We start from the raw sequence: 26,991 nt of genomic DNA on the forward strand, positions 1-26,991 counted from the left end.
AATAATAATAATAATAAAAATAATAATAATAATACAGCTCTCTTGCTTCATATTGATTCTTTGTCACCCAGGATTTGGTGTGTAAGAAGTTATGGATGTATTAATATGGAAGTATGTTAACAGATAATGCTTCTGTCCCTGTACTTGTTAGAGGAGTAGTGTAGTCACTGAGGGATGCATTTTAATTCTGGCAGCACTGTCCTTAGTTACCATTAAATTGTTGTTTTGTGCTTTTTAAAAGTGTAAAATGATGATTACAATAAGTTAGAAAGAAGACTATCACACCTGAAAGAACACTGTGTCCAGCACAGAGAGCCCCGAGTGACTCTCACACCTGAAAGAACACTGTGTCCAGCACAGAGAGCCCTGAGTGACTCTCACCCCTGAAAGAACACTGTGTCCAGCACAGAGAGCCCTGAGTGACTCTCACACCTGAAAGAACACTGTGTCCAGCACAGAGAGCCCCGAGTGACTCTCACACCTGCAGACCAGCATGGGGGAGCGGTTTGCTGGATGGAGTTGCAAAGTTTCAAAGTAAAGAAAATATATGAAGTGCAGCGATCATGCTGTGTTTGTATAAATATATGCAGTGCAGCGATCATGCTCTGTTTGTATAAATATATGAAGTGCAGCGATCATGCTGTGTTTGTATAAATATATGAAGTGCAGCGATCATGCTGTGTTTGTATAAATATATGAAGTGCAGCGATCATGCTGTGTTTGTATAAATATATGCAGTGCAGCGATCATGCTGTGTTTGTATAAATATATGAAGTGCAGCGATCATGCTGTGCTTGTATAAATATATGCAGTGCAGCGATCATGCTGTGTTTGTATAAATATATGCAGTGCAGCGATCATGCTGTGTTTGTATAAATATATGCAGTGCAGCGATCATGCTGTGTTTGTATAAATATATGCAGTGCAGCGATCATGCTGTGTTTGTATAAATATATGAAGTGCAGCGATCATGCTGTGTTTGTATAAATATATGAAGTGCAGCGATCATGCTGTGTTTGTATAAATATATGAAGTGCAGCGATCATGCTGTGTTTGTATAAATATATGCAGTGCAGCGATCATGCTGTGTTTGTATAAATATATGAAGTGCAGCGATCATGCTGTGTTTGTATAAATATATGAAGTGCAGTGATCATGCTGTGTTTGTATAAATATATGCAGTGCAGCGATCATGCTGTGTTTGTATAAATATATGAAGTGCAGTGATCATGCTGTGTTTGTATAAATATATGAAGTGCAGCGATCATGCTGTGTTTGTATAAATATATGCAGTGCAGCGATCATGCTGTGTTTGTATAAATATATGAAGTGCAGCGATCATGCTGTGTTTGTATAAATATATGAAGTGCAGTGATCATGCTGTGTTTGTATAAATATATGCAGTGCAGCGATCATGCTGTGTTTGTATAAATATATGCAGTGCAGCGATCATGCTGTGTTTGTATAAATATATGAAGTGCAGCGATCATGCTGTGTTTGTATAAATATATGAAGTGCAGTGATCATGCTGTGTTTGTATAAATATATGAAGTGCAGCGATCATGCTGTGTTTGTATAAATATATGAAGTGCAGCGATCATGCTGTGTTTGTATAAATATATGAAGTGCAGTGATCATGCTGTGTTTGTATAAATATATGAAGTGCAGTGATCATGCTGTGTTTGTATAAATATATGCAGTGCAGCGATCATGCTGTGTTTGTATAAATATATGAAGTGCAGTGATCATGCTGTGTTTGTATAAATATATGCAGTGCAGCGATCATGCTGTGTTTGTATAAATATATGAAGTGCAGCGATCATGCTGTGTTTGTATAAATATATGAAGTGCAGCGATCATGCTGTGTTTGTATAAATATATGAAGTGCAGCGATCATGCTGTGTTTGTATAAATATATGAAGTGCAGCGATCATGCTGTGTTTGTATAAATATATGAAGTGCAGCGATCATGCTGTGTTTGTATAAATATATGAAGTGCAGCGATCATGCTGTGTTTGTATAAATATATGAAGTGCAGCGATCATGCTGTGTTTGTATAAATATATGAAGTGCAGCGATCATGCTGTGTTTGTATAAATATATGCAGTGCAGCGATCATGCTGTGTTTGTATAAATATATGCAGTGCAGCGATCATGCTGTGTTTGTATAAATATATGCAGTGCAGCGATCATGCTGTGTTTGTATAAATATATGAAGTGCAGCGATCATGCTGTGTTTGTATAAATATATGAAGTGCAGCGATCATGCTGTGTTTGTATAAATATATGCAGTGCAGCGATCATGCTGTGTTTGTATAAATATATGCAGTGCAGTGATCATGCTGTGTTTGTATAAATATATGAAGTGCAGCGATCATGCTGTGTTTGTATAAATATATGCAGTGCAGTGATCATGCTGTGTTTGTATAAATATATGAAGTGCAGCGATCATGCTGTGTTTGTATAAATATATGAAGTGCAGCGATCATGCTGTGTTTGTATAAATATATGAAGTGCAGCGATCATGCTGTGTTTGTATAACAAAGCCGCAAATATACTTTGCTGTGGTTTTGTTTTTTCATTTCTTTAACTGAGCTGCTCACATTGTAGTAGTTAAAACATCTGATTTGATTAGCAGGGCTGCAGCACACACCTGTTGTTACTGCATATACAAAGCAGAAAGATTTGAATATTTCCATGGCAACAGGGTTCCAGTACAGGTCATGTGTTGAGCAAGTAGGTTTCTACAGAATTAGCAATACTGATACTGGGCACAAATAGAACCCCAGGGTCGAACTACACTGGCTCTACAATGAGGGCAGGGGGATTTTAAACCATGGTCTTAACCTGAATAGATAATCGGTAGTGGCAAGACTGGTACAGCATTCAGTGTGATCCCTGTCTGGACTCACCATTGCAGAAACCCACTGAAGAGGTACAATGAAGAGCAGATATCCCACCCAGTCACTGTGCATTATACATGGATAAGGACTGGAGTGCCATTGCACTTGAGGGGCGGCTTCCTTATTAAAATCTATTGTCTGTTTTGTTAGAGGGGATGCTTATCCACTCAGGGATTCCAGTAAGGAAGCAGGCAGTCTGGGTCAGGCAACATGGGACACAAATGCCACCCCAAGCAGCACAAACCAGCAGGGGTGGTCAGGTACAAGAGTGCCTGTGTTATGTTTAGTGTCACATTACCCAACCATTTTGCCCTCCGGTGCCTCTCAGGGCAGGCTCCACCGCCGTTTCTATTAATTCCGTGCTGCAGAAATCAACAGTGTTTAAACAATGTGGTGCTATGTGGCTGATGTGCTGCTTCCACTGCTGGCTGACACAGGCGCTGTAGTGTTGCTGCTGAACAAGTCCACTTATGAGAGATTTTGTCATGTGCCTCTGCATAAACCTACCGTCTCAATCTCTGGGTATGGCCACACTCCCATCGCTGTTATAGGGACTGTCTGTCTGCCAGTGCGTTACAAGACGCGTGCTGCACCCTCTGCCCTCTTCTATGTCTTAGCTGCTGGTGCCAGCCTGATGGGACTAGACTTGCATCAGGCTCTGGATTTTAAGCTCGCTGACTCGGCCGGTTTGGATATTTTTATGTCTCAGCTCCTTGGTCTCATCAATATCCAGCTCTGTTTGAGGGCCTCGGCTGTCTCATTGAATTTGTACACCAGCCTACAGTCGATACAATGGTCTCCCCGTCATTCAGCCCTTGCGGCGTGTCCCGCTCTCCCTCCGTGACCAGGTCTCCCAGGAGCTGCAACGTGTCTTGGATGCGGACATTATTGAGCCCATCAATGCGTCGCCCTGTGTTTCCAATTTAGTGTTTGCACGCAAGAAGAATGAGGAGCTGCGCTTTTGTGTGGACCTGTGTGCTGTGAACAAGGCCATTGTGCCAGACAAATACCCACTGCCGACGGCTGAGGAGCTCACTACCCATTTCCATGGATCTACAGTCCATCAAACTTAACTTGCGCCAAGGCTGTCTCCAGGTGCCCCTGGAACCCACCAGCAGGGACCTCACAGCGTTCGTCACCCACATGGGGTCTTTCAGTACAAACACATGCCTTTCGGTCTCTGCTCTGTGCCCAGCTGCTTCCAAAAAATGATGACGCTCCTGTTGGCGGGCATCCCGGGTGTCTCCATCTACCTGGATGGCATTGTGGTGCACGGCGCTGCCCAGCCTCAGCATGACGCCCGTTTGAAGCAAGTTTTTCAGCATCATGTCACGCTTAATAAGGAGAAATGTGTGTTTGGGGTTCCAGAGGTTGTTTGTGGGGTACAATCTCTCCGGTCAGGGCATAACACCGATCTTGTCTCATGTGGAGGTCATTCTGACCCTTCCTGATCCTCAGTCAGTTTCCCAGCTAGCGTCCTTCCTGGGCATGGCCACCTACTATCTCCATTTCCTTCCACAATATGCCTCCACCACTGCACCACTTCATCAACTGCTGAAGAAGGACACACCGTGGGCCTGGACTCTGGCCTGTCACCATGCTGTGCTCACCAGCAAACGGTAGCTTACACAGACTCCACCCCCCACCCTGGCACATTTCATTCTTTCGGTGTCCACCTGTCCCAGCTACACAACGGCATGGTACGTCCTGTGACCTTCACTTCTCGTGCCGTCACACCGGCGGAACAGAAGTATTCCCTATGGGAGAGGGAGGCTTTGACGTGCATATGGGCATGTGGGCGATGGCACCTGTATCTCTATGATCAGATCATCAGGCTCTCAACATCGTGCTGATCTCCTATCGCGAGCTGTGGTGTCTCCACCCCCAGCAAGTCATGTCACAGACGGGGATCAGGATTTTGTACAACTGCTGCAAGGCCCACTGAAGACAGTCGTCTCCATGCCAGAGCTGCAGCAAGCATCCCAGGATGATGAGCTGTTTGGACTCCTCCGCACTTACATCAGAGAGGGATGGCCAGCCAGGGTGGACGGGAAGCTGCTCCCACTCTACAGAGTTCATGATGAACTGTCCTGCTGGGAGGATGTATGCATCGCAAGGGGCCATCGCATGTTGATCCCAGAGACAAGGATACTGAAATGTACAGGAACTGTCTGAACAATGTGTGCTGCCACTGTATCATATAAACAGCTGTGGCTATTATTATTATTATTATTATTATTTATTTCTTAGCAGACGCTCTTATCCAGGGTGACTTACAATTGTTACAAGATATCACATTATACATTATTTCACATTATACAGATATCACATTATTTTTACATACAATTACTCATTTATACAGTTGGGTTTTTACTGGAGCAATCTAGGTAAAGTACCTTGCTCAAGGGTACAACAGCAGTGTCCACCAGTGGGGATTGAACCCACAGCCCTCCGGTCAAGAGTCCAGAGCCCTAACCACTACTCCACACTGCTTAAACCGTAGGGGAACTGGTTGAGTCTGGTTTGGTGCCATGTTAATGGTTTTGAATTTCTTTGGTCCTTTGTGAAGTTCATTTTCTGAAACAAAATATATGATTAAATAAGATGAATTATGGAACAGTACAGAAAGGCTTTCTGTAACTATAGGATGTATTGCATTGCATCTAGCTCTTTGCACAGCCTTGCTTATCCTTGTTCAAACGAGCTCAGGAAACATTCAAATCAGATGTTTTCAATACTGCAACACATGATGCTGGTCAAAAAAGATAAATGCTGGGTCTTTATGCAAACTAAATTATAATTGATTCTGTCATTTCAATCTGTATTTGTTTCATGCAAAAAATTGAAAATGTATTTGAATAAGTGATTGGTCGTGTAAAGCAATTTATTTTAAAGACGTATATCCCGACAGCGTTCTGGTGAAGCAAACCTGTAATAGTAAGAATTGTAAAAACGTGTTTATTCATAAAAATCTCTAACATTTTGAAATCTCACTCCGCCACAGGAAATAACTTTTTTTACATAATTGTGCAAATGTTGTAAAAAAAAAAATAATAAACTACATAAGCACACCTCTGCACTGTATGTAATTAATCAACTGCTGTTCACAGTGACTGGACTCGCGTCCTAATACCTCTATCTCTCTCAAATAGAAAAGATGACAACTGACACAAGTACAGTGCAGTGAGCCTCACACAAGTACAGTGCAGTGCGCCTCACACGGGTACATTGCAGTGAGCCTCACATGGGTACAGTGCAGTGAGCCTCACACGGGTACAGTGCAGTGTGCCTCACACAAGTACAGTGCAGTGAGCCTCACACAAGTACAGTGCAGTGCGCCTCACACGGGTACATTGCAGTGAGCCTCACATGGGTACAGTGCAGTGAGCCTCACACGGGTACAGTGCAGTGTGCCTCACACAAGTACAGTGCAGTGAGCCTCACACAAGTACAGTGCAGTGAGCGTCACACGGGTACAGTGCAGTGAGCCTCACACGGGTACAGTGCAGTGTGCCTCACACAAGTACAGTGCAGTGAGCCTCACATGGGTACAGTGCAGTGCGCCTCACACGGGTACATTGCAGTGAGCCTCACATGGGTACAGTGCAGTGCGCCTCACACGGGTACAGTGCAGTGAGCGTCACACGGGTACAGTGCAGTGAGCGTCACACGGGTACAGTGCAGTGTGCCTCACACAAGTACAGTGCAGTGAGCCTCACACGGGTACATTGCAGTGAGCCTCACATGGGTACAGTGCAGTGCGCCTCACACGGGTACAGTGCAGTGAGCGTCACACGGGTACAGTGCAGTGAGCCTCACACGGGTACAGTGCAGTGAGCCTCACACAAGTACAGTGCAGTGAGCCTCACACAAGTACAGTGCAGTGTGCCTCACACGGGTGCAGTGCAGTGAGCCTCACACGGGTACAGTGCAGTGAGCGTCACACGGGTACAGTGCAGCGAGCCTCACACGGGTACAGTGCAGTGAGCCTCACACGGGCACAGTGCAGCGAGCCTCACACGGGTACAAAGCAGACGCCTCTTTAGCTGAACTATTTGGATTGAAGTACATCGGACGAAGCTATAAACTCAGAGGCTTTATTTTTTGCAGATTATCATTTCGTTTGTTCCTTAGATAGTTTAAATTTTCTATTTCATATCTACACTGTTGTCTGAATCATGTTGTGTGCCATTGTATAATGTATTGAAGCAGGGATATTAAAACGTGGGGTAATTGTCTTAATCATGTTTGGTGCTGCTGTATATTTTAATATATATGAAACGTGTACCTTTTCTAAAATGGGCGTGACTATCACTGCTTACTGAATGACGTCACTGGCTGTGCTGTTTGTCTCCACCCATCATGCTCAGTATATCACAGCATGTCTAAGCTGAGCTGTCACAGTGTCAGCGCGTTTCAGACCAGGGAGAACACTTTTGGTACTGCTTTGTGTCTAAGGTAAGACTTTCCAAAAACATTATCTAGATGTATTTGTCTGTACGTAGATTACTAAATATCCATTAAAAACAGCAGCATGTTTATATGAGAAAGTCTCAATAGGTTTTAAATATAGATTTTAAGGAGGCAGTTTCCTCAATAGCCCATGTTAAACATATTAGCTTTATAGTTGCTTCTTGCAGAAGGAGTTTACTACTCTATAGGAAATAAACAACAACAATATTATTTATTACTATTATTATTTTATTAAGATGTATTGCTTTTTAATATTTTTATTTTGTATTGTTTTAGATGCATATGTGTTTCTTATACAGCCCTACTCTGTTTAAGTCTGTTTAAGGGTTAAATGCGGGAGTCATTTGAGCAGGAATTCTTCTAAAAATATATAAAGTGTAGAAATATATTCAATTCAATCTGTAGCAGCATAAAAAGTCATTTGGTCGATGGGATGTGCTGTGCTTTGCATAGCCTTGCTTACCCTACTCAAACCTGCCAAGAAAACATTCAAATCAGATGTTCAATACTTCAAAGTGCAATATTGGGTCTTTATGCAAACATAGTGAAACGAAATCATTATAATTGATGATGTGTATTCCATATAGTATTGTTTGCTTCATTCAATAGTACTTGTACATTTTAATTTCCATCGCATAACAACCCAATAAGTGACTGATGGTGTGAAGCAGTTTATTTGATCAATATATCTCACAGGGTTCCAGGGCAGCAGCACAACTCGACTCGTTTTTCCTTTTTTCTGTTTTTGACGTCCAGTCAGGTTTTGGTACTGAATGCATCAGATAAATAGAAAAGGGATTGCAAATTAGATAAGTAAATAACATGCTAGAAACGTGCACTGAAGGGTAGACGCGCTGGTATAAATCAAAGCCAGAGCGTAAACCGTTTTATTTGTGTATTGTTATTTTTATTGTCCTGCAGATTATATCATTCGAGAGACGGGGATGTCTCTTTGTCATTATACAGCCCTATTCGGTCTATTGCCATCGCGTTTGGTTAAAACGTATTCCTAGTAAAAGTGATTCACCTGGAGTAGATTCGGTATATTAATATATGAATGTCTGTTGCAGGCAAACGTTTTTTTTTTTAAAGTTTAATTGTCATCGAGTTAGTGATCGATGTGTAAAGCGCCTGATTGTCACAGTGCGGGCGGCATGATAGCAGCTTAGCAGCGGTGTTCTGGAGCTGCAAAACCGTGGAGTTAGACTTGAACAACGCCTATTACAAACTCGACTCGTGTTTTAAAAACTCAAACTCAACGAGTTAAGTAACCTCCTACTCTTTAAAATCATATTTGCCATTTTAAATACGATAGCATTGTAAAGTATTGACATGTCCTAATAAATGTGAAATTCGAACAATTCATACGAGACAGTCCGCTAAACAATAGGAGAAACAAAACCAGGAAAGTCATGTGTAAAAACATTTATAATTATTACCACAGTAATGATCTGACTGGATCTTTACAAAGCTTGATCCCGTGTCTCAAACAGCTTGGCTTAGTGTGGAATCATATTGTTATGCAGATAACAGAGCGAATAGTATTTTATTTAGTTAGGTCATTTAATATTGTATTTATCTGCATTTTTTATTTAATTCATATTCAGTATTCAGGTTAATATTACTTTTCCATGTCTCCGATCAACACACACAAATAAACATGCTTTTGAAACACGCAACCAGGTGAAACATGTTCCCTATTCTGTAGTGATGGAACGACAATCACAATTCTACGCTTCTGAAGATGATTATATTGTTAGTACAGTGAAAGCCGGGAGACTTTGTAGGTGTTTGCGTTGTTCATAATGAAGGCAAGGCTTCTCCATGGAATATAGTACTTTTATATAGCAGATTTTTTTTGTATTTTAAATAGAAAACTGAATAATTCTGAAGTGCAATTTTTCATTACGATTTTTTAAAACAAAAATCAATGAATAAAATATAAAATACTATATGAAGTAAATCCCCCACCATAAATAACTTCAAATTGCATGGATTTTCCGTGCTGCCTTCTGTATGAGTCCTGACAAAGTGGACACGCCCCTCCCCTCACACACACCAATAAGAAATAGAAAAGTCCATTTTTTTTATCTTCGTCAACAACCGTAAAACCGCCATCGTGTATTTTATGAACGTTAGAATATTTAACTGTTATGACCATTAATATACGATGAAGAGGAGGAGTATAGAAGATGTTTTTGTTCCTGTCGGTAATACGATAGTGACACAATCATATGCTTCTTGTATGTTTTGTAAGGCACAGATAAAGTTATCAATTTTATACAAGCCTATTACTAAGATTTTTTTTAGTATTTGTGATTTGCATAGCAGGATTTAGGGGAGTTGTGTTTAACAGTAAGAGGTTCGGTTTTTTTTTATGTAGCAAGAAATATTGGCGAGTCCTCGTCCCTGTATTATTAACTGTGTTCTTTTGAGAACAGAATATTGTATTTGGGAGGATTTTTTTTTTGGTATATTGTGTTCTGTATTCTGTCAAGGGATTCCAGTATTATTTGTTTTACTCTTGTGTCCACAATGCTTTTAACATGATGTGGAAAATTTAAACCAGGTAAAGGTGATCATCCAAATGAAGCTGAAGCTCTAATGGATAACGACACAGAACGCATGTACAGCGCTGAAACACGACGTTTAAAAAAAAACACTGTACTGATGAACCTCGTCTTCTTAATATCAGCATCACAAGGGTATCCGTGGATTATAATTTATGACGTCACAGAAACCCTGTCTGGAATTATATTCCTGTAACTCACCAAAGATCATCTATCTATCTATCGAAGTCATTGTATTTATCTTGCTCTTAATTGTATTAATACTTGTACTGTGATTCTTGAAATGTATTTGTGTTTATGACTGTAAGTCGCCCTGTATGAGGGCCTCTGCAAAGAAATAATAATAATAATAATAATAATAATAATAATAATAATAATAATAATAATCTATCTATCGATCTATCTATCTATCTATCTATCCACATATTAAAGAACCGTGTAGTCATAATCAATGCTACTACTAAAATAATGTTAACAACAACAACAACAACTATCATACCACTATTATTACTACTACGACTACTGGCACTTTTTCAGAGCTCCTCCAATTCAAACAGTTTGTGGAAGGGTGATGGACAACTCACTGACACACAGGAGACAGAACTTTATTTGAAACGCCCTTGGTGCATTGATTTATTTCAGCCACAAGGTGGCACTGTGATTCTACTGCAGAGCGCAACCTGATAGCAGCGATGGCACAAGGCTGGCCGTTCACTCGTGGTGCGCACAGTGTTAGACTGGGGGCTGGACGCGGGTGTGGTGCACACAGTGTTAGACTGGGGGCTGGACGCGGGTGGATGCAGTCCACTCGCTTTTTTTGGACACAGTCCACCCACTGTTTTTGCTGAAACAGCATTTTCCACAGTCCCTCTTCATTGTTATTTGTCTTGAATAGCCTATTTGATTTCTTCCCAATACTTAATCCTTTAATGTTCCCGACGAGACTTTTCCTTTTATGCGTCTGCGCATGCTCTCTGGCTAAACAGTCACTGTGTCTTGTACTGAAATTGATAAGCGGCACCGTAAACTGAAATTCATGTGACAACTGTTTATTAAAGGACGAATGCATATTTTAAAGAATGTTATCATATAATAATAACATGTTTTGATTAATTTAATACATTTCTAAAGTAAACCAAGTGAATAATAGCATAACAGCTGACCTTGTTTTTTTCTTCCAAAACTGACAAACTAAACACTATGTGACAGACTCGATGAAAAACAGCATTTGCTTCACAACAGGCACTGCCTCCCTCATCGGTCCTGCGTTCCTAGCATCTCTCGATTTGTTGAAAATAATTGTGAAAGCTTATAATACAGCAGAAGTTATTTAATATCCTATCTGTGTGTATACGAAGACACTGCACACTCGTTTTTACTAGGCTATAATATAAAGCCTTCTGTTCTTTATTTTATTGCATACATTTTGTGTATTGCATATATTTAATTGTGACGTGTTATTTTGTCAGATTTTTAATGTGTTTTGTTTTCTCTTTTTTTAATTTTATTTGCTTGTTTCTTATTTCTGTGATGTCTGTATGGTCTTTATAGTTGTTGTTGCAAAAGAGCTTTGGGATACTATATTGTATGTAAAAGGGCACACGTGTTTGGTTGTTATCAGATTTTTTAAGCTTTAGTTTTTATTTGCGACCTGCAGTCTTTTTTATGGCTTTTTAATTGTAAAGAGCTTTAGGATCCTTATAATGAAAGACGCTATCTAACACAGATTATGATGACCGTTATTATTATTATTAGTAATAGTAGTATTATCAATCAATAACACACCGATGATGGAAAGCACGAAGGATGTTCTCATTACAGTGGACATGTTACTTCAGGTCCTTGTTAGTTGCCTCTCTTTTTGTGGAAGATATATCTTTGTTCCCCGCTTTTAAATAATCCTTGTCTAATCCTAACATTGTTTTAAACATTATACCAGACATTTAGTGTATTTAATAACTGTTTTTATTTGTTTTCTTTTTTTAAACACTTTTCTTTGGGACCAGTTAGGAGATCTGAATTGTCAGATTGTTTTCCAAATGGTTTCATGTGCGCACAACCGGCATTAACATTTTTGAAAATCCGATATTGCTGAATATATCCTTGCAGCCAAATAATATATAACAGGCAAGGATAGCCCTCCTAGTTTAGAGTCTCCTTTTTTATTCTGGGCTGGGAACCTTCCACAGACAATCTACCCAACAGTGAGATTGGCAGAATTTTACAGTTTAGCGTGTTCTGCTATTAATTCAAATTATTATACTGATTATTGGTAGCCTAAAACTTAATATAATATAATTCTTTATATGCAAATTAACATTTTCCCATCCATGGCCATGGCCAAGGTGGTCAGACCGTCGACCATTGTGGCGACACACACTGCGGGTTGAGAGGGGTCTCGCAGTTGGGGGGATGTACATCTTCATAGAACTCATGGAGGGGTTGGGCAGCAGGGTCGTCCTTTCTAACGACCCACCTTTCTTAAAGGATGACCTTCTAAAGCCCCATCTTCAGGCCCTAGGGGAGCTGAAAACAGCGATCCACCCCACCCCCCTAGGGTGCAAAGACCAGCCCCTCCGCCACGTCCTGTCCTTCTGACGCCATGTTACCATCCACCTGGTGGGGATGGTAACTGTGTGATTTTTTTCTCCTCGGAGGAGGTGCGGTGCTACCACTGCAGAGAGCTGGGGCACCAAAATAAGAGGTGCTCTAAACTCAAGCAGAGCGCAAACCCATCCACACCAGCACTGCACACCTCTGAGTCATCTCCCCCTCAGGGCCCTCAAACAGGTATCTCGAGGGGGTCCTTAGGACTGGAGAGCCGGTCCTGCTGATTGCTGGACCCTCTTCAACCTCCCCTCGAGAACAACCTGAGCAGGATCTTTGATTTCTCCTCGACCCCCCTCCGCTCTGCAACAAGGAGAACCCTGTACTATTTGTTAGATAGTTAATGGGGAGTTTGTTTTAGCACCGCCTTTTTGTTTAGGGGATGCTGATTAGAATTTTTTTCATCAGCTATTACATCAGCCGTACCATCTTGAGTAAGCCTCATCTCGGCTGATTTCAGAAGCTAAGCAAGGTTGGGCTTGTTTAGTACTTAGAGGGGAGACCACCTGGAACACCATGTGCTGAGTGAAAGCTGATAGAGCCCTCCTATTGGTCATCAAATACTACTAATAACAGCATTTCTATTGAGGTTCCGATATGATTGAGTGTTCTGTTTTGCTGTGTTTTTTATATTTGAAGCTTTCCCTTATGAAGGTGATTAATTGAAAGTCTTCTCTTTCTAATGCAGAGTCTGCTGTGATGGAGAAGAGGGGGTTCCTCATCCTTCTGCTTGCAGGTGGGTTTCCTTTATTTCTGTTTTTCTCACTGTTTGCTTTGATATTTTCCACATTCTCAGAAAAGTTAATGCGGTTCTCAAAGCTGCAGTGTCCCTCAGTCACGTTCACTGTGAAACTAACATGTGATTCCTGGGTGTCTGTGTGTTTACTGCACTGCTCCACTTCTACAGAGCAGACCTGGCTGCAGTTAATATTTGCTCAGCTCAGCACAAGCTACTGATCGGTACTGTGGGAGGTATATGAAGGCTGTCTGTCTGTCACACCTACATTGTTACAAATGTGTAGAGAACCGCGTGTCCACTTAAGATGAAAGGGACTTTTTAAAATAAAAATAAAATCTGGTTTTATTCCCTAAAGGTGTTTTTATTTATTTATTTTTTAAAGGTTATTCTATAGCTTTTGGACAGTCTCACTGGGCTCTATGTATCATTCATTTTTATTTCTTATCTTGACTTTTCAGAGGTTTTTGTGGCTTTGTGGATTTACCCGCGATGTATTAAAGTCATTTTCATTCCCGTAACTCAGTTTCACGGCTGCAAACTACTTTCAAACTACTTTCAAATGCAAATGAATGAATCTGATGATAATATTGCAGTTTCTTGCTTATCCTTGATGTAGTATCATTTTTTTTTCCTTTGGTTTGTGCCTGTTATTTTACACATGCCTCTCACTGGCGTAGATTCAACTAGCTACAGATTCAGCTACATTTTGTTTTGGTTTCTTTTATATTTGAAGGTGTTTTATTTTAAGCTTTACATTAATAACGGAAGGGAAGCACGGAAACAAATCGTTGCAGAGTTCTTTAATTAAACACAAAGTTAAATATTTTCTTCTCAGTAATTAATTATGGAGTGCATAGACAACTGAATTGCAATGAAAAGTATTTACTTGCGAAGCCTACATTCTGTACTTTATTCCTTTACACAACTGAAATATACATCGACTCAAACAAAAGAGTCTGCGATATTGTTAAATAAAGCACTGAAAGCATAGGGAAGCATGGTCAGGGTACAGACGAGTACAAACATGGTAAACTGCAGAATTACCGTGCAGATTTCCCATGGTAAACTTCCATATATAGTAACAAGCTTAGTTTTATTTCTGCTTTCTGTTTTTGGGACCCTTTCTTTTCGATCTACGTGTTGGTTTGTTTTCGCTGTGCTCAGGGTCTGCGCTGCGTTTAATGCATCACATTGTTTGTTTTTTTATTTTCTGCTGCTTTCTGTTTTTTAATCCTCATGCCATTTTTTAATATCAAGTGTCTGTCGCTTACAGTGTCCTGGTGAATTAATGTTGTTAGTTATTTCTTTACATGTTTCTTTTCTTAATGTTTTTGGCCCTGTGAAGTGGAAATAATATTTCTTGATTTTTTTCATTTCACTATAAGGTCAGTTTCGTCTTTGTGGAAATGTGGTTTCCTTTTCTTCTTGGCTGGTGCCACAGTTGCATCAAGGTCAGAGTCTCAGAAGCCAGAGCTCCATCCTATTATATTTGCTACTGCTTCTGTCTCTTCACTATGCCACTCATTTATCTTTGACAGAAGGAAGTTCTAAATCTTGACTTTCGGCAAATCTGTTTATAATGAGATGTAAATTCTGCATGTGGGCGGACGGGCCCACACACACTGGAAGAGAGGCGCACAGAAGCTTGCTTTTGGTTAATTTTGTTCTTTTATGATGGCTAGGCATTTCTTTCTCGATTACAGCATCCCTGGTCTCTAAGTCTCTCACGCAAGCAGCTTCCTGCTAATGTACAATATCAAATGCCCCATGCACTCTATCCGTCCCTAGTCCTACTATGTCAGAGGCATCAGTCTGCAGGATAAAATGTATGAATCAGGCTCAATTTACATATTCATTTAGTTCAGTTTTAGAGCTAATTTAAAAACCTGTCCTGTCTCAGATGTGCACAGTATGCCTCTTTAAATTTTAGAAACTTTTTCATTTGGGGGTTGGAATTTTAGAAAAAAAAAGTCAGGTAAAGGCAAACGTGTACAATGCGGGAGGCTGAAAAAAATTCAAATGTGGATTTCTGCAGCCGGCAAGAAGGGTAAAGGACAGAAAAGTTACACCCCCTTTTTTTGTTAAACTACATTGTTTTGTCCTATTGAATGCAAACTGGTCCGTTCTGTATTGGTGTGTTCTCTAAGAACAATACAGGCTATGTAATAACCGCTGACAGACGGACACACTGATGACGTTTCTCACATTTTTATATGGCTGCTCCACAATCAGGAGAAATATATATTTTCCCCTCCATAATGAATTATAAAGTGCAATGCCAATCACATTGAATATAAAAGCTTTTCAAAAAATGCAATTCTCAAGTCTGCAAAGCCTAATTTTGGTTTGAAACTGGAAAATGAATGGTTATTATGCACAGGCATTATGGAAAATACTGTATAGTGACTGCTTCTTTTTTCTTTAATTCTCTGTGCAAACTCCCTGGCAGAACCTGTAAAATCAAACCATGCTCAGTTGTTAGTGCTGTGGAAGAGCAGGCTGGAAATGTCCGCTCCGCTCCCTCGCTCCATATACAATGTGCTCGCTCCGCTCCGCACACAGCCTGCCACAGTGAGCTGTCAAGGCTGATTGATGGGCTATCAGGAGGCTCATTGAAACAATAGAAATGTCAACAGACCGCTCACTTGAGGAATGCAGACTGATATAATCAAACTTCAATACATTAGTGCAAGTCCTGACTGATGAATACAAATAATACCGCATCACCTCATTGTTATAATAGGTTTTCTATGCAGCGGTCAATTTGACTGCTCCTGGTCGGAATAGGTATGACAGTATTTTATCTCACTAATTTTTGGAGCGACGCGATTCTTTCTTTGTCAAGGTAATTAGTACATATATTTAGGAAAAGTCAGGAAAGCACAGCTCCGTATCTTAATATTTAAATTAAAATCCAAAAAACGGTCAAAATGACCACCTTGCTCGTTCTAGTGTTAATCATGTTGTTTTTTCTTTATCAGGGTTTAGTGTGCCTGCGTACAACCAGATCAGAAAACACGTGTTTGTGGAAACTAAGAAGAGTTGGTCTGAAGCTCAGAGGTACTGTAGGGAGAATCACACAGACCTGGCCACTGTGAGCAGCCAGGAAGAAGCAGAGCAGCTCTTAAATATTACAGGAGCTTCTCTCGGGGATTCCTGGATCGGGCTGTATCGTGATGACACACAGAACTGGCAGTGGTCTAACAGCGATGATGTCATCTACTCCAACTGGAGGACAGACGACTTCTGTGCTTCAGTCAATTCAGACGGAAAGTGGACTGATTTACCCTGCAACCTTCAGAAAGCCTTCATGTGCTACAAAGGTAAAGACGTAATTGTTGCGATATTGCAATTGATTATTCACATTTTAGTTGTTATAATAATTAAGCATCCTTGTGAGGGGAGCTTGTATGAGTTTGCAAATCCACCCACTCCTACAGCTGCTAATATCTCAAAAACTATTTCAGCTTGCAAATATTTTCAGTCAAAACCCTGAATACAAGTTGCCCTTGAAAGGATACAAAAACATACAGTTATTAGATGTGTTTGGTGTGTTTCAGAGGCCGTTTCAAAAGATACCTACATTTCATTAGTGATAGATGGATGGATCTATAACACTGTGTTTTCCTCCTCTGGTGAGGTGTAGGGCTGTCAGGTTTACCTTCCCCTCTGGGCTGGGGTTTGCTGTGTGAAGGTTGAAATCTTCTCTGGGAGTTCTGTGGCAGCTCATTTCTTTCAGATTCAGGAAAGTCAGGCTCTGCTTCATCTCCTAGTACCCGAGTGCTGCTGGTATTGGGCCGGGTATCTGTATATTTCACCATACTCTCCTTTAGCTTCCAGGATGGTGGGCATTGAGTTGTCTGCATTTCCACTGCGCTCATGGCAGCTCTGACCTCTGCAGACAGGTTACGTATGAACAGCAGCTTGAAGCTCTTGTCTGGATTGTCCCCTGGATGTGCTTCACCTGCATAGTAAAGGAGTTTCAGCTCCTTGTAGAAGTCTCTCGGGTCCTCATCCTTCTTACATTGTCTGAGACAGGCTGTGTGCAGGGCTGTGCAGGATCACCATACTTGGAGCATTTCCCTGTTAAGGCAGTGCATAGTTTCTCAATGTTTTTCCTGGTCCACTCCTGTACTGTGTCTACAAGTGTGAGAGAGAGCAGTCTGGCCTCATGCAGATCACTTGTCAGTTCCCAATCGACGATAATATCCTGGATATGACTGATGTGTCCCTCAGTGGTGATGTTCAAACTTGCTGATAGTTGACGCTAACTTGTGGACTTGGTGTAAACCATTAGTTTTCAGTTCAGGTTGAAAAATCAATCATACATAAAGCCCTTAGAGTTTTTCTTCTGGACCGTGTCCTTTTGGATTTCTGTATCTTTGAGGGCCTGTCGCCCCCGACAGCAGCATAGTGGCAAATCTGGATGCAATCTCATCTTTGGGTTCTTCTCACATTGTCAGCAGTAGATTGACTTTGCCTTTCGATCATCTCTGTGTGTCTGTGTCCTGTGTGTGTGTGTGTGTGCGTCTGTCTGTGTGTGTCTGACTGTCTGTAATCTGTCTGTGTCTCTGTTTGTCTGTCTGTCTCTGTGTCTGTCTGACTGTCTGTATCTGTCTGTGTGTGTCTCTGTGTGTCTGTGTCCTGTCTGTGTGTCTGTGCGTGTATGTGTTTGTTTGTGTATGATTTTATTTTCGATAGTAATTTTACTACATATATATCTCATACCCTGATAACCATTAGCTTGATACTTGCTTGTACTTCCTGTTGGTATAGTTCAGTTTCAGGTAAAGCAGGATGTCTTGAGGGAACCAGAGACGTGGTACGCCAACTCCACAGCTTTGCAGACATTCTGAAGGGACAACTTTGACTTGGACTTTCAGAACAAAGGGAGGCCAGAGAGCGTTTCCGATTGGCTGGTCATATCAGAGCTGAGACACTGTTTGAAGTGGAGGTGCCAATCACTGTCTCCTGTGTAGGGCAAACGTTGAGTAAATTACACGCGGTGATAACCCGTGTCTCTGCGTTTGCATACTGAGTAGATTACACACGGTGATAACCCGTGTCTCTGCGTTTGCATACTGAGTAAATTACACGCGGTGATAACCCGTGTCTCTGCATTTGCATACTGAGTAAATTACATTGATTAATTAGTGATAGCCAGTGTCTACACATTCGCAGACTTAAACTCATTACTGAGAATACCAATCGGTCTGCAATGTGATCTACAATACCAAACTGACAACACCGAAGCAGGAGTAAATTAGCCAATTAGAGAATGTTGCCCCTTATTTTTAAATAACACACAGATGTACCTGACTGTAGACAGGATGCTGTTTGTGATAAATTGTAGGATTGATGAAAACACAATTTGTTTTGGGTTCAGAGCCAGCTCACCTCCACAGCTCCCAGCCTCTCAACTGCTGTTTGTTTGTGTTCACAGAGACCAGCAACATCACTGAGAGATACACCCTGATTGAAGAACTGAAAACCTGGACTGAAGCTCAGCATTACTGTAGAGAACACCACACCGACCTCGTCAGTATAAAGAACGCCAGTGAAAATGAAGAGATAGTGAAGAAAGCGCAGGGCAAGCCCTTCTGGATAGGCCTGTTCAATGAGCCCTGGAAGTGGTCACACCAGGGGGATAACTACACATTTCACAACTGGAACTATGGGGAACCAAACAATTGGGGAGGGGATGAGAAGTGTGTGTTGATGAGTAAGACTGGTGGATGGAATGACAATGGCTGCAACAATCAGAACTCCTTCTTCTGCTGTGAGGGTGAGGACCCTGTTCAGACTGTGTTCTCATTTAATTCAGTGTAAACCTTCAGGTTCAAAGAGGGAAGCATGATTAGATCTCTTCAATAGGTCCTGGTGGTGACAAATCTAGCAGTTTCCACTTTGAGAATCAATCACAGAGAGTCTAAATGGGGTAAAAATAATAAACAAAACCCCAGTTATATTTCCTTAGGCTTTAAGGTATTGTGCTGTGCTGTGCAATATCCTATAATAACAAGACATGTACCTTTACACCTTCTAAAATAACATTAACATTGATTGACAGTGAATTGAGTTTTTATCACAACGATTTCTTTGGCTACCTGGTGTTTCCATGACCTTCGTCACTCATGCCAGAATGATACTCATGTTACAGTACAAACCACAAGCATGTTGTTAGTATATTTATTATCACCATACACTTCTACTAGTGTCCTACATTCTTACAAGACCAGTATTCTGTGACTGTTGGTTCCATTTCCAGTGGAATTCTTTTCTCTGAAGAACATGTTTTCACTCATCTTTATTGTGCTATCCCCTTTCCCCAGGCGGCTCCTCTGGTCAGTGTTTCTATGAAGGAACTTTGAAGACATGGCAGGGAGCTCAGAGCTACTGCAGAAACCAAGGCAGAGACCTGCCCACCATTCAACACCAGGCCAGGGTTAATAAGCTTATAGGTCTTATACCTTCAACTAGTAACTGGTATTACTGGATCGGGCTGTATCGTGACACAGAGAACTGGCAGTGGTCCAGTGGAGGTGATGTCATCTACTTCAACTGGGGACGATACCTCTTCTGTGCTTCAGTGAATTCAGAGGGAGAGTGGGAGGATTCACTCTGCAGTCAGAGAAACTATTTCATGTGCTACAGCGGTGAGTTGAGATTCAATTCCCTTGTTAATGAAACAGCTGACTGGACTGGGAGTTGAAGCCAGGTCCCCTGGATACTGCACAGGGGCCATAATCTTGAAACATTCAAAAGAAGAAACATCTTTTTGTTAAGAAAAATGTTAAGAAGGTGTGTTATTCATAACACAGTTTCTTAGATTGTTTTTCCTTCATAAGAAACTTAAGAAAACGTGTATTATTCAAAGAAATGTTCTTATTGTTTTGTTTAGATTGTTTATATTCCAGACAGCAAAATCCTTGTCTTAAATATGTAGCCCTTATTAGACATGTAGAAGAAATATGTTTAGCAGTTAAATAACTATTTGTATTAGAATAAAAGGTGATAAAGAGGGTTGTAGCTTTGCTGTATTGTGTGTAGTGGGCTGAACCTCACATGACTGATTCGTTTGTTATGCAAATGAGGTCTGACAGGTATTCTGCAATATATACAAGCTGCATCTCCCTGTTACAAGTTATTTTCAGTCACCGTGAGCAAAGAACAGACTTTCATGCACAGCTGATAGCACAGCAGGTACTCGGTTGGCAGGTGCTTCCCTAACCAACACTAGGCTACATAAATGCCATGTTTCATGAGGTACAGTCTCCACAGTGGTGTGCCAGTCTCGTTGCTCGTGTCAAATGTAATTTTTCTTTCTCTTCTAAACAGTGTTGTTGTGATCATGCACTGGTGGTAGAGTTTGTTTTTAGAGATTGAGGTTAGCAGTTTTATCATCCTGCTTATCATACACAGGCAAGCTTATGACATACGGGTTCAGCACCACCACTGTGTACAATAGGACTGTACAATAGCAACGATTATAGGAAATTATTGTTCACCATGTATAATAATATAAATAATTAATACCACAGCCACCTGAACTCTGCCTCAACCTATCAGGTTCCTGGTAGAGTGCTCATTATCATGCAGTCGACGCCCTCAGAGTTTAGAATGTTGAAACTGTCATTGGAACAGGCTGACTTCAAAACAGACAAATAGCAGCCAGTACCGGAAAGTACAGTACAGGGGGGGGGGGGGTCATAATGATACTGTTTGCTTCATATTGATTGTGCAACAACTGTGAGGAAAATATGAATAAATTGAAAAAGAACGGTCATTATTCCTAAATCATTAAATACTCCCCCATCCCCCACTTTGCTATTAAATACTTTTCAGACATAAACTAAAGAGACTCCCATGCACTGCTAGAGATGCTGCTTTTCAGGACCTTGATAGCTGAGCCAGGTGTGACTCGGGTTCAATCACTATACAACAGGAGAGCCAGCGCACCTCCACAGATGACATGGATTTTGATCTGTTTGTGTTTACAGAGACCAGCAACATCACTGAGAGATACACCCTGATTGAAGAACTGAAAACCTGGACTGAAGCTCAGCAGTACTGTAGAGAACACCACACCGACCTCGTCAGTATAAAGAACGCCAGTGAAAATGAAGACCTAGTGAAGAAAGCGCAGGGCAAGCCCTTCTGGATAGGCCTGTTCAATGAGCCCTGGAAGTGGTCACACCAGGGGGATAACTACACATTTCACACCTGGAGCAAAGGGGAACCAAACAATGAGGGAGGGGATGAGAAATGTGTGATGATGAATAAGACTGGTGAATGGTTTGACTATGGCTGCAACTCTCAGAACTCCTTCTTCTGCTGTGAGGGTGAGGACCCTGTTCAGACTGTGTTCTCATTTAATTCAGTGTAAACCTGCAGGTTCAAAGAGGGAAGCATGATTAGATCTTCATTAGGTCCTGGTGGTGACAAATTTAGCAGTTTCCACTTTGAGAATCAATCACAGGCTCCCTGCTCAGGCTGATGGGATGGTCAATATCGTTCCAGAGGTAATGGGGTGATGTGGATTGCAGCTATCAGTACCCCTTGTTCTGCTGTGACTGAAGGCTCCCTGTTCAGTCTGTGCTCTTGTTCAGCTTAGGGTTTGTACCCCAGTCTGTGAGCAGGGACTCAGAGGCTCAGTCCATCTGATCCTACAGTAGCTGTCTGACCTCCAGAGCAGGACAGGGTGTAGCCTAGAGATCTGAAGAGCCAGAAACCAGCCCGGTCATTAAGAGAGTGAGAGGGAGCAGCTACCCCTCATTGTTATACCCAGGAGAGACGTGTGCTGTGATATACATTCTTACTGTCTATTTATTATATTTATTTGAAAACAATAAACCATGTCATTGTCAGCATTGCCCTGGTGGAGACAGCAGCATAGACACAGTTTCATTGAAATGCATTTGAACAATACACTTGAAACAGGAAACACTAAATCTTGTTGTTGTGTGTTTTCTTTACAGATTCAGACCTAACAAGCCCCCCTTCCACTCCGGTCTCTCAAGGTATGCAGTGTAATCACTTCAGTGGATTCAGAACCACTGCAGCAATATGGGTTTGTTATAAACTTTCTTTTTTCTCTCTTTCTTTTTAAAGAAGCAGAATCCTCGAGGCCCCCTTCCACTCCGCTCTCTCAAGGTAAGTGCAGTTTGAAGATGGCAGTTTGTTCAGTGTGATTGACAGCCCACACCATGAGTTATAAATGAATCTCAGTGCTCTTATCAACTTCACTAATTCAACAGTGAGTTCACCATTGCCCTGGTGATGACAGCACCACACACACACACTGACACACACACACACACACACACACACACACTGACACGCACAATGATACACACACACACACACACACACACACTGACACACAAACACACACACACACTGACATACACACACACAACACAGACACACACACACACAGTGTCACTCAAATATATTTAAACAATAATGTAGAAATGCAAATGACGTATTTTTACTCCTGTAAATCCAAACCTCTCAAGCCTTCTCTCAACACCAGCCTCTAAAGGTATGGAGTGCACTAGTTCAGTTTGAATGTGGCTTTGTAATAAATTACTTATTGTTTGATTGTATTAGTATTTATTTATTGCCCTGGTGGAGACAGCAGCATAGACACAGTTTCATTGAAATGCATTTGAACACTACACTGGAAACAGGAAACACTAAATCTTGTTGTCGTGTGTTTTCTTTACAGATTCAGACCCCACAAGCCCCCCTTCCACTCCGGTCTCTCAAGGTATGCAGTGTAATCACTTCAGTGGATTCAGAACCACTGCAGGAATCTGGCTTTGTTATAAATTTTCTTTTTTCTCTTTTTCTAGTTACAGAAGGAGAATCCTCGAGCCCCCCTTCCACTCCGCTCTCTCAAGGTAAGTGCAGTTTGAAGATGGCAGTTTGTTCAGTGTGATTGACAGCTCACACCATGAGTTATAAATGAATCTCAGTGCTCTTATCAACCTCACTAATTCAACAGTGAGTTCACCATTGCCCTGGTGATGACAGCACCACACACACACACACACACACACACTGACAGACACCCCCCCCCCCCCCCCCCCCCCACACACACACACACACACACACACACACGCACACACACTGTCACACACACACACACACACACACACACACACTGACAGACACACACACACACACACACTGACGCACACACACAGTGTCACACACACACACACACACTGACACACACTCTGACACACACACTGTCACACACACACACACACACACACAGACACACACACACACGCACACCCACTGACTGACACACACTCACACACACAGACACACACACACACACACACTGACGCACACACACACACACACACACTGACACTGACACACACGCACACACTGACACACACTGACACACACACACACACACACACACTGACACACACACACACACACTGACGCACACACACACTGACTGACACACACACACACACACACACTCACACACACACACTGACACACACACACACACACACTGACACACACACACACACACGCACACACACTGTCACACACACACACACTGACACACACACACACACAGACACACACACACACACACACTGACGCACACACACTGACACACACACACATGCACACACTGACACACACACACTGACACACTCACACACTCACACACACACACTGACACACACACACACACACTCACACACACACAGACACACACACACTCACACACACACACACACACACACACAGACACACACACACACGCACACCCACTGACTGACACACACTCACACACACAGACACACACACACACACACACACACTGACACACACACTGACACACACACACACACACGCACACACACTGTCACACACACACACACTGACACACACACACACTGACGCACACACACACACTGACACACACACACACACACACTCACACACACACACTGACACACACACACACACACGCACACACACTGTCACACACACACAGACACACACACACAGATGCACACACACACACACACACTGACACACACACACTGACACACACACACACTCACACACACACACTGACACACACACACACACACTCACACACACACAGACACACACACTCACACACACACAGACACACACACACTGACGCACACAAACACACACACTGACGCACACACACACACACACTGACGCACACACACACACGCACACACTGACACACACACACTGACGCACACACACACACACACTCACACACTCACACACACAATTTCACTCAAATATATTTAAACAATAATGTAGAAATGCAAATGATGTATTTTTTACTCCTGCAAATCCATACTTCTCAAGCCTTCTCTCAACTCCAGCTTCTAAAGGTATGGAGTGCACTAGTTCAGTTTGAATGTGGCTTTGTAATAAATTACTTATTGTTTGATTGTATTAGTATTTATTTATTGTCCTGGAGGAGACAGCAGCATAGACACAGTTTCATTGAAATGCATTTGAACAATACACTGGAAACAGGAAACACTAAATCTTGTTGTTGTGTGTTTTCTTTACAGATTCAGACCCCACAAGCCCCCCTTCCACTCCGGTCTCTCAAGGTATGCAGTGTAATCACTTCAGTGGATTCAGAACCACTGCAGGAATCTGGCTTTGTTATAAACTTTCTTTTTTCTCTCTTTCTTTTTAAAGAAGCAGAATCCTCGAGGCCCCCTTCCACTCCGCTCTCTCAAGGTAAGTGCAGTTTGAAGATGGCAGTCTGTTCAGTGTGATTGACAGCTCACCTTACGTGTCATGTGATCCACTAGAGCTATATAAGCTGTGGGAGAGCTGTGTGCAACTATTCAGCAACAACACTAGGAGAGCAGATGGTTGTCTTTCGGTTTGGAATCCTAATGTATAGAGTTACATTATATTGTATTATTATTATTATTATTTATTTCTTAGCAGACGCCCTTATCCAGGGCGACTTACAATCGTAAGCAAATACATTTCAAGTGTTACAATACAAGTAATACAATAAGAATTGTCCAGCAAATATTCTGTCTACAGGTAACCCTGTTTATACTGTTGAAAACTGCCCTAACATTAGACACTCCTCTAAACATCTAAACACAAGAGTTCATCTTTGAAAGTCTACCTCTACACGTCTGCTTCTTGTGTTCTAGGTACCAGCACCCCACCTGAGCCCTGCACTTAACTCACATTCTGTGCTGTATGTTACAGTCTACGTGGGGTCTTATTGTTTGACATGGGGTTTATTTAATGGCTGTGTGATCTCTTCTGTTTGTCTGCACAGATAACATGGCAACAGCAAGGGTCAAACTAAACGTACCCCAAGGAGTGAATCTTGAGGACCCCAAAGTGAGCGAAGCCATTTTAGAGCAGGTAGGTGACACGCCCTTTCAGAAATCCAAACTGACACTGCTTCCTGTGTACTGGGCTTCGTGTGACACTGATGAGCTAATCTCACGTTGACTTTGCTTCCCTTTAGTTCCTTCTAGTGTCCTCTCATTTCCCTGATAGATTCACAGAGAGATGTGGTGCTCCTTGATAACACTGTGTTTCTTGTGTTGCTGTTTCAGATTCGGGAGCATCTCTCCAAGAACTTTCCAATGGACGGTGTTAATCTGCGCTGGAGAAAACAAGACGGGGAGATATTCCACAAGGAGGAAGAGGAGGAGGAGGAGGAGAAGAAGAAGTACTTCAAGCCGTGAGATACCAGCGCCCACAATGACAAGCGGGGGCTTTCAGAGCAGCACTGTCTTATATTACTCTGACATTATCTACTGGTTTATATTACTCTGACATTATCTACTGGTTTATATTACTCTGACATTATCTACTGGTTTATATTACTCTGACATTATCTACTGGTTTATATTAATCTGACATTATCTACTGGTTTATATTAATCTGACATTATCTACTGGTTTATATTACTCTGACATTATCTACTGGTTTATATTACTCTGACATTATCTACTGGTTTATATTAATCTGACATTATCTACTGGTTTATATTATTCTGACATTATCTACTGGTTTATATTAATCTGACATTATCGACTGGTTTTTATTACTCTGACATTATCTACTGGTTTATATTAAGGTGATGGGGTGTGTGTTTTTAATTTAATGGTAATTTAAATATATATTCAATTATTTACTGGTGCAGCACATATTTATATTAAGGTGAGGTGTGTGTGTTTTAATTTAATGATAATTTAAATATATGGTCAATTATTTACTGGTGCAGCACATATTTATATTAAGGTGATGTGTGTGTGTGTTTTAATGTAGTAAATGATTCTAATAGAGGTTACATTAGTTGCTGGTGCAAGTTTCTTTCACCTTGTAAAGAATATATTCAGAGTGGTAACAGAGTAACAGGCCTCTTCACCATGGCATGGCAGAGCATGGATTTACAGAATGAATGTACAACTTGCAGTGTACTATTAAATCCCATAGAGGGCACCACAAACACATTTACTGAGGGAGGAAGGGAACAAGCTCCTGTATAATGATACAATCACCTGGAAGGTCTTGATGCTGCAGTACATTACAAACAGCAGCCAGGATACAGGTGTTGAATTGCTTATCAGGAGGACAGGGCTAAGGTAGATGGCAGATGAAGGACAGTTCTCTTTTTCAC

General features: G+C 41.6%; 2 protein-coding genes across 2 annotated transcripts in view; both read left to right on the forward strand.

The window, feature by feature from the left end:
- LOC117404690 (zinc finger protein 501-like) overlaps positions 1-26,991 on the forward strand; it is a 351,570-nt gene that overhangs the window by 139,885 nt on the left and 184,694 nt on the right. The gene's annotated exons all lie outside the window — the stretch shown is intronic.
- On the forward strand, positions 3,114-26,217 carry LOC117970449 (macrophage mannose receptor 1-like). Its single transcript, XM_059015737.1, has 17 exons — positions 3,114-3,163; positions 4,099-4,205; positions 4,792-5,006; positions 12,607-12,736; positions 13,242-13,289; positions 16,274-16,615; positions 18,736-19,077; positions 19,625-19,948; positions 21,293-21,634; positions 22,271-22,312; positions 22,404-22,445; positions 23,023-23,064; positions 23,150-23,197; positions 24,896-24,937; positions 25,029-25,070; positions 25,636-25,724; positions 25,922-26,217. Exons 1-17 carry the CDS (start codon positions 3,114-3,116, stop codon positions 26,051-26,053), a joined length of 2,379 nt encoding a protein of 792 aa, XP_058871720.1. The 3' UTR covers positions 26,054-26,217.

Source organism: Acipenser ruthenus, chromosome 51, assembly GCF_902713425.1.
Source record: "Acipenser ruthenus chromosome 51, fAciRut3.2 maternal haplotype, whole genome shotgun sequence".
NCBI lineage: Eukaryota > Metazoa > Chordata > Actinopteri > Acipenseriformes > Acipenseridae > Acipenser > Acipenser ruthenus.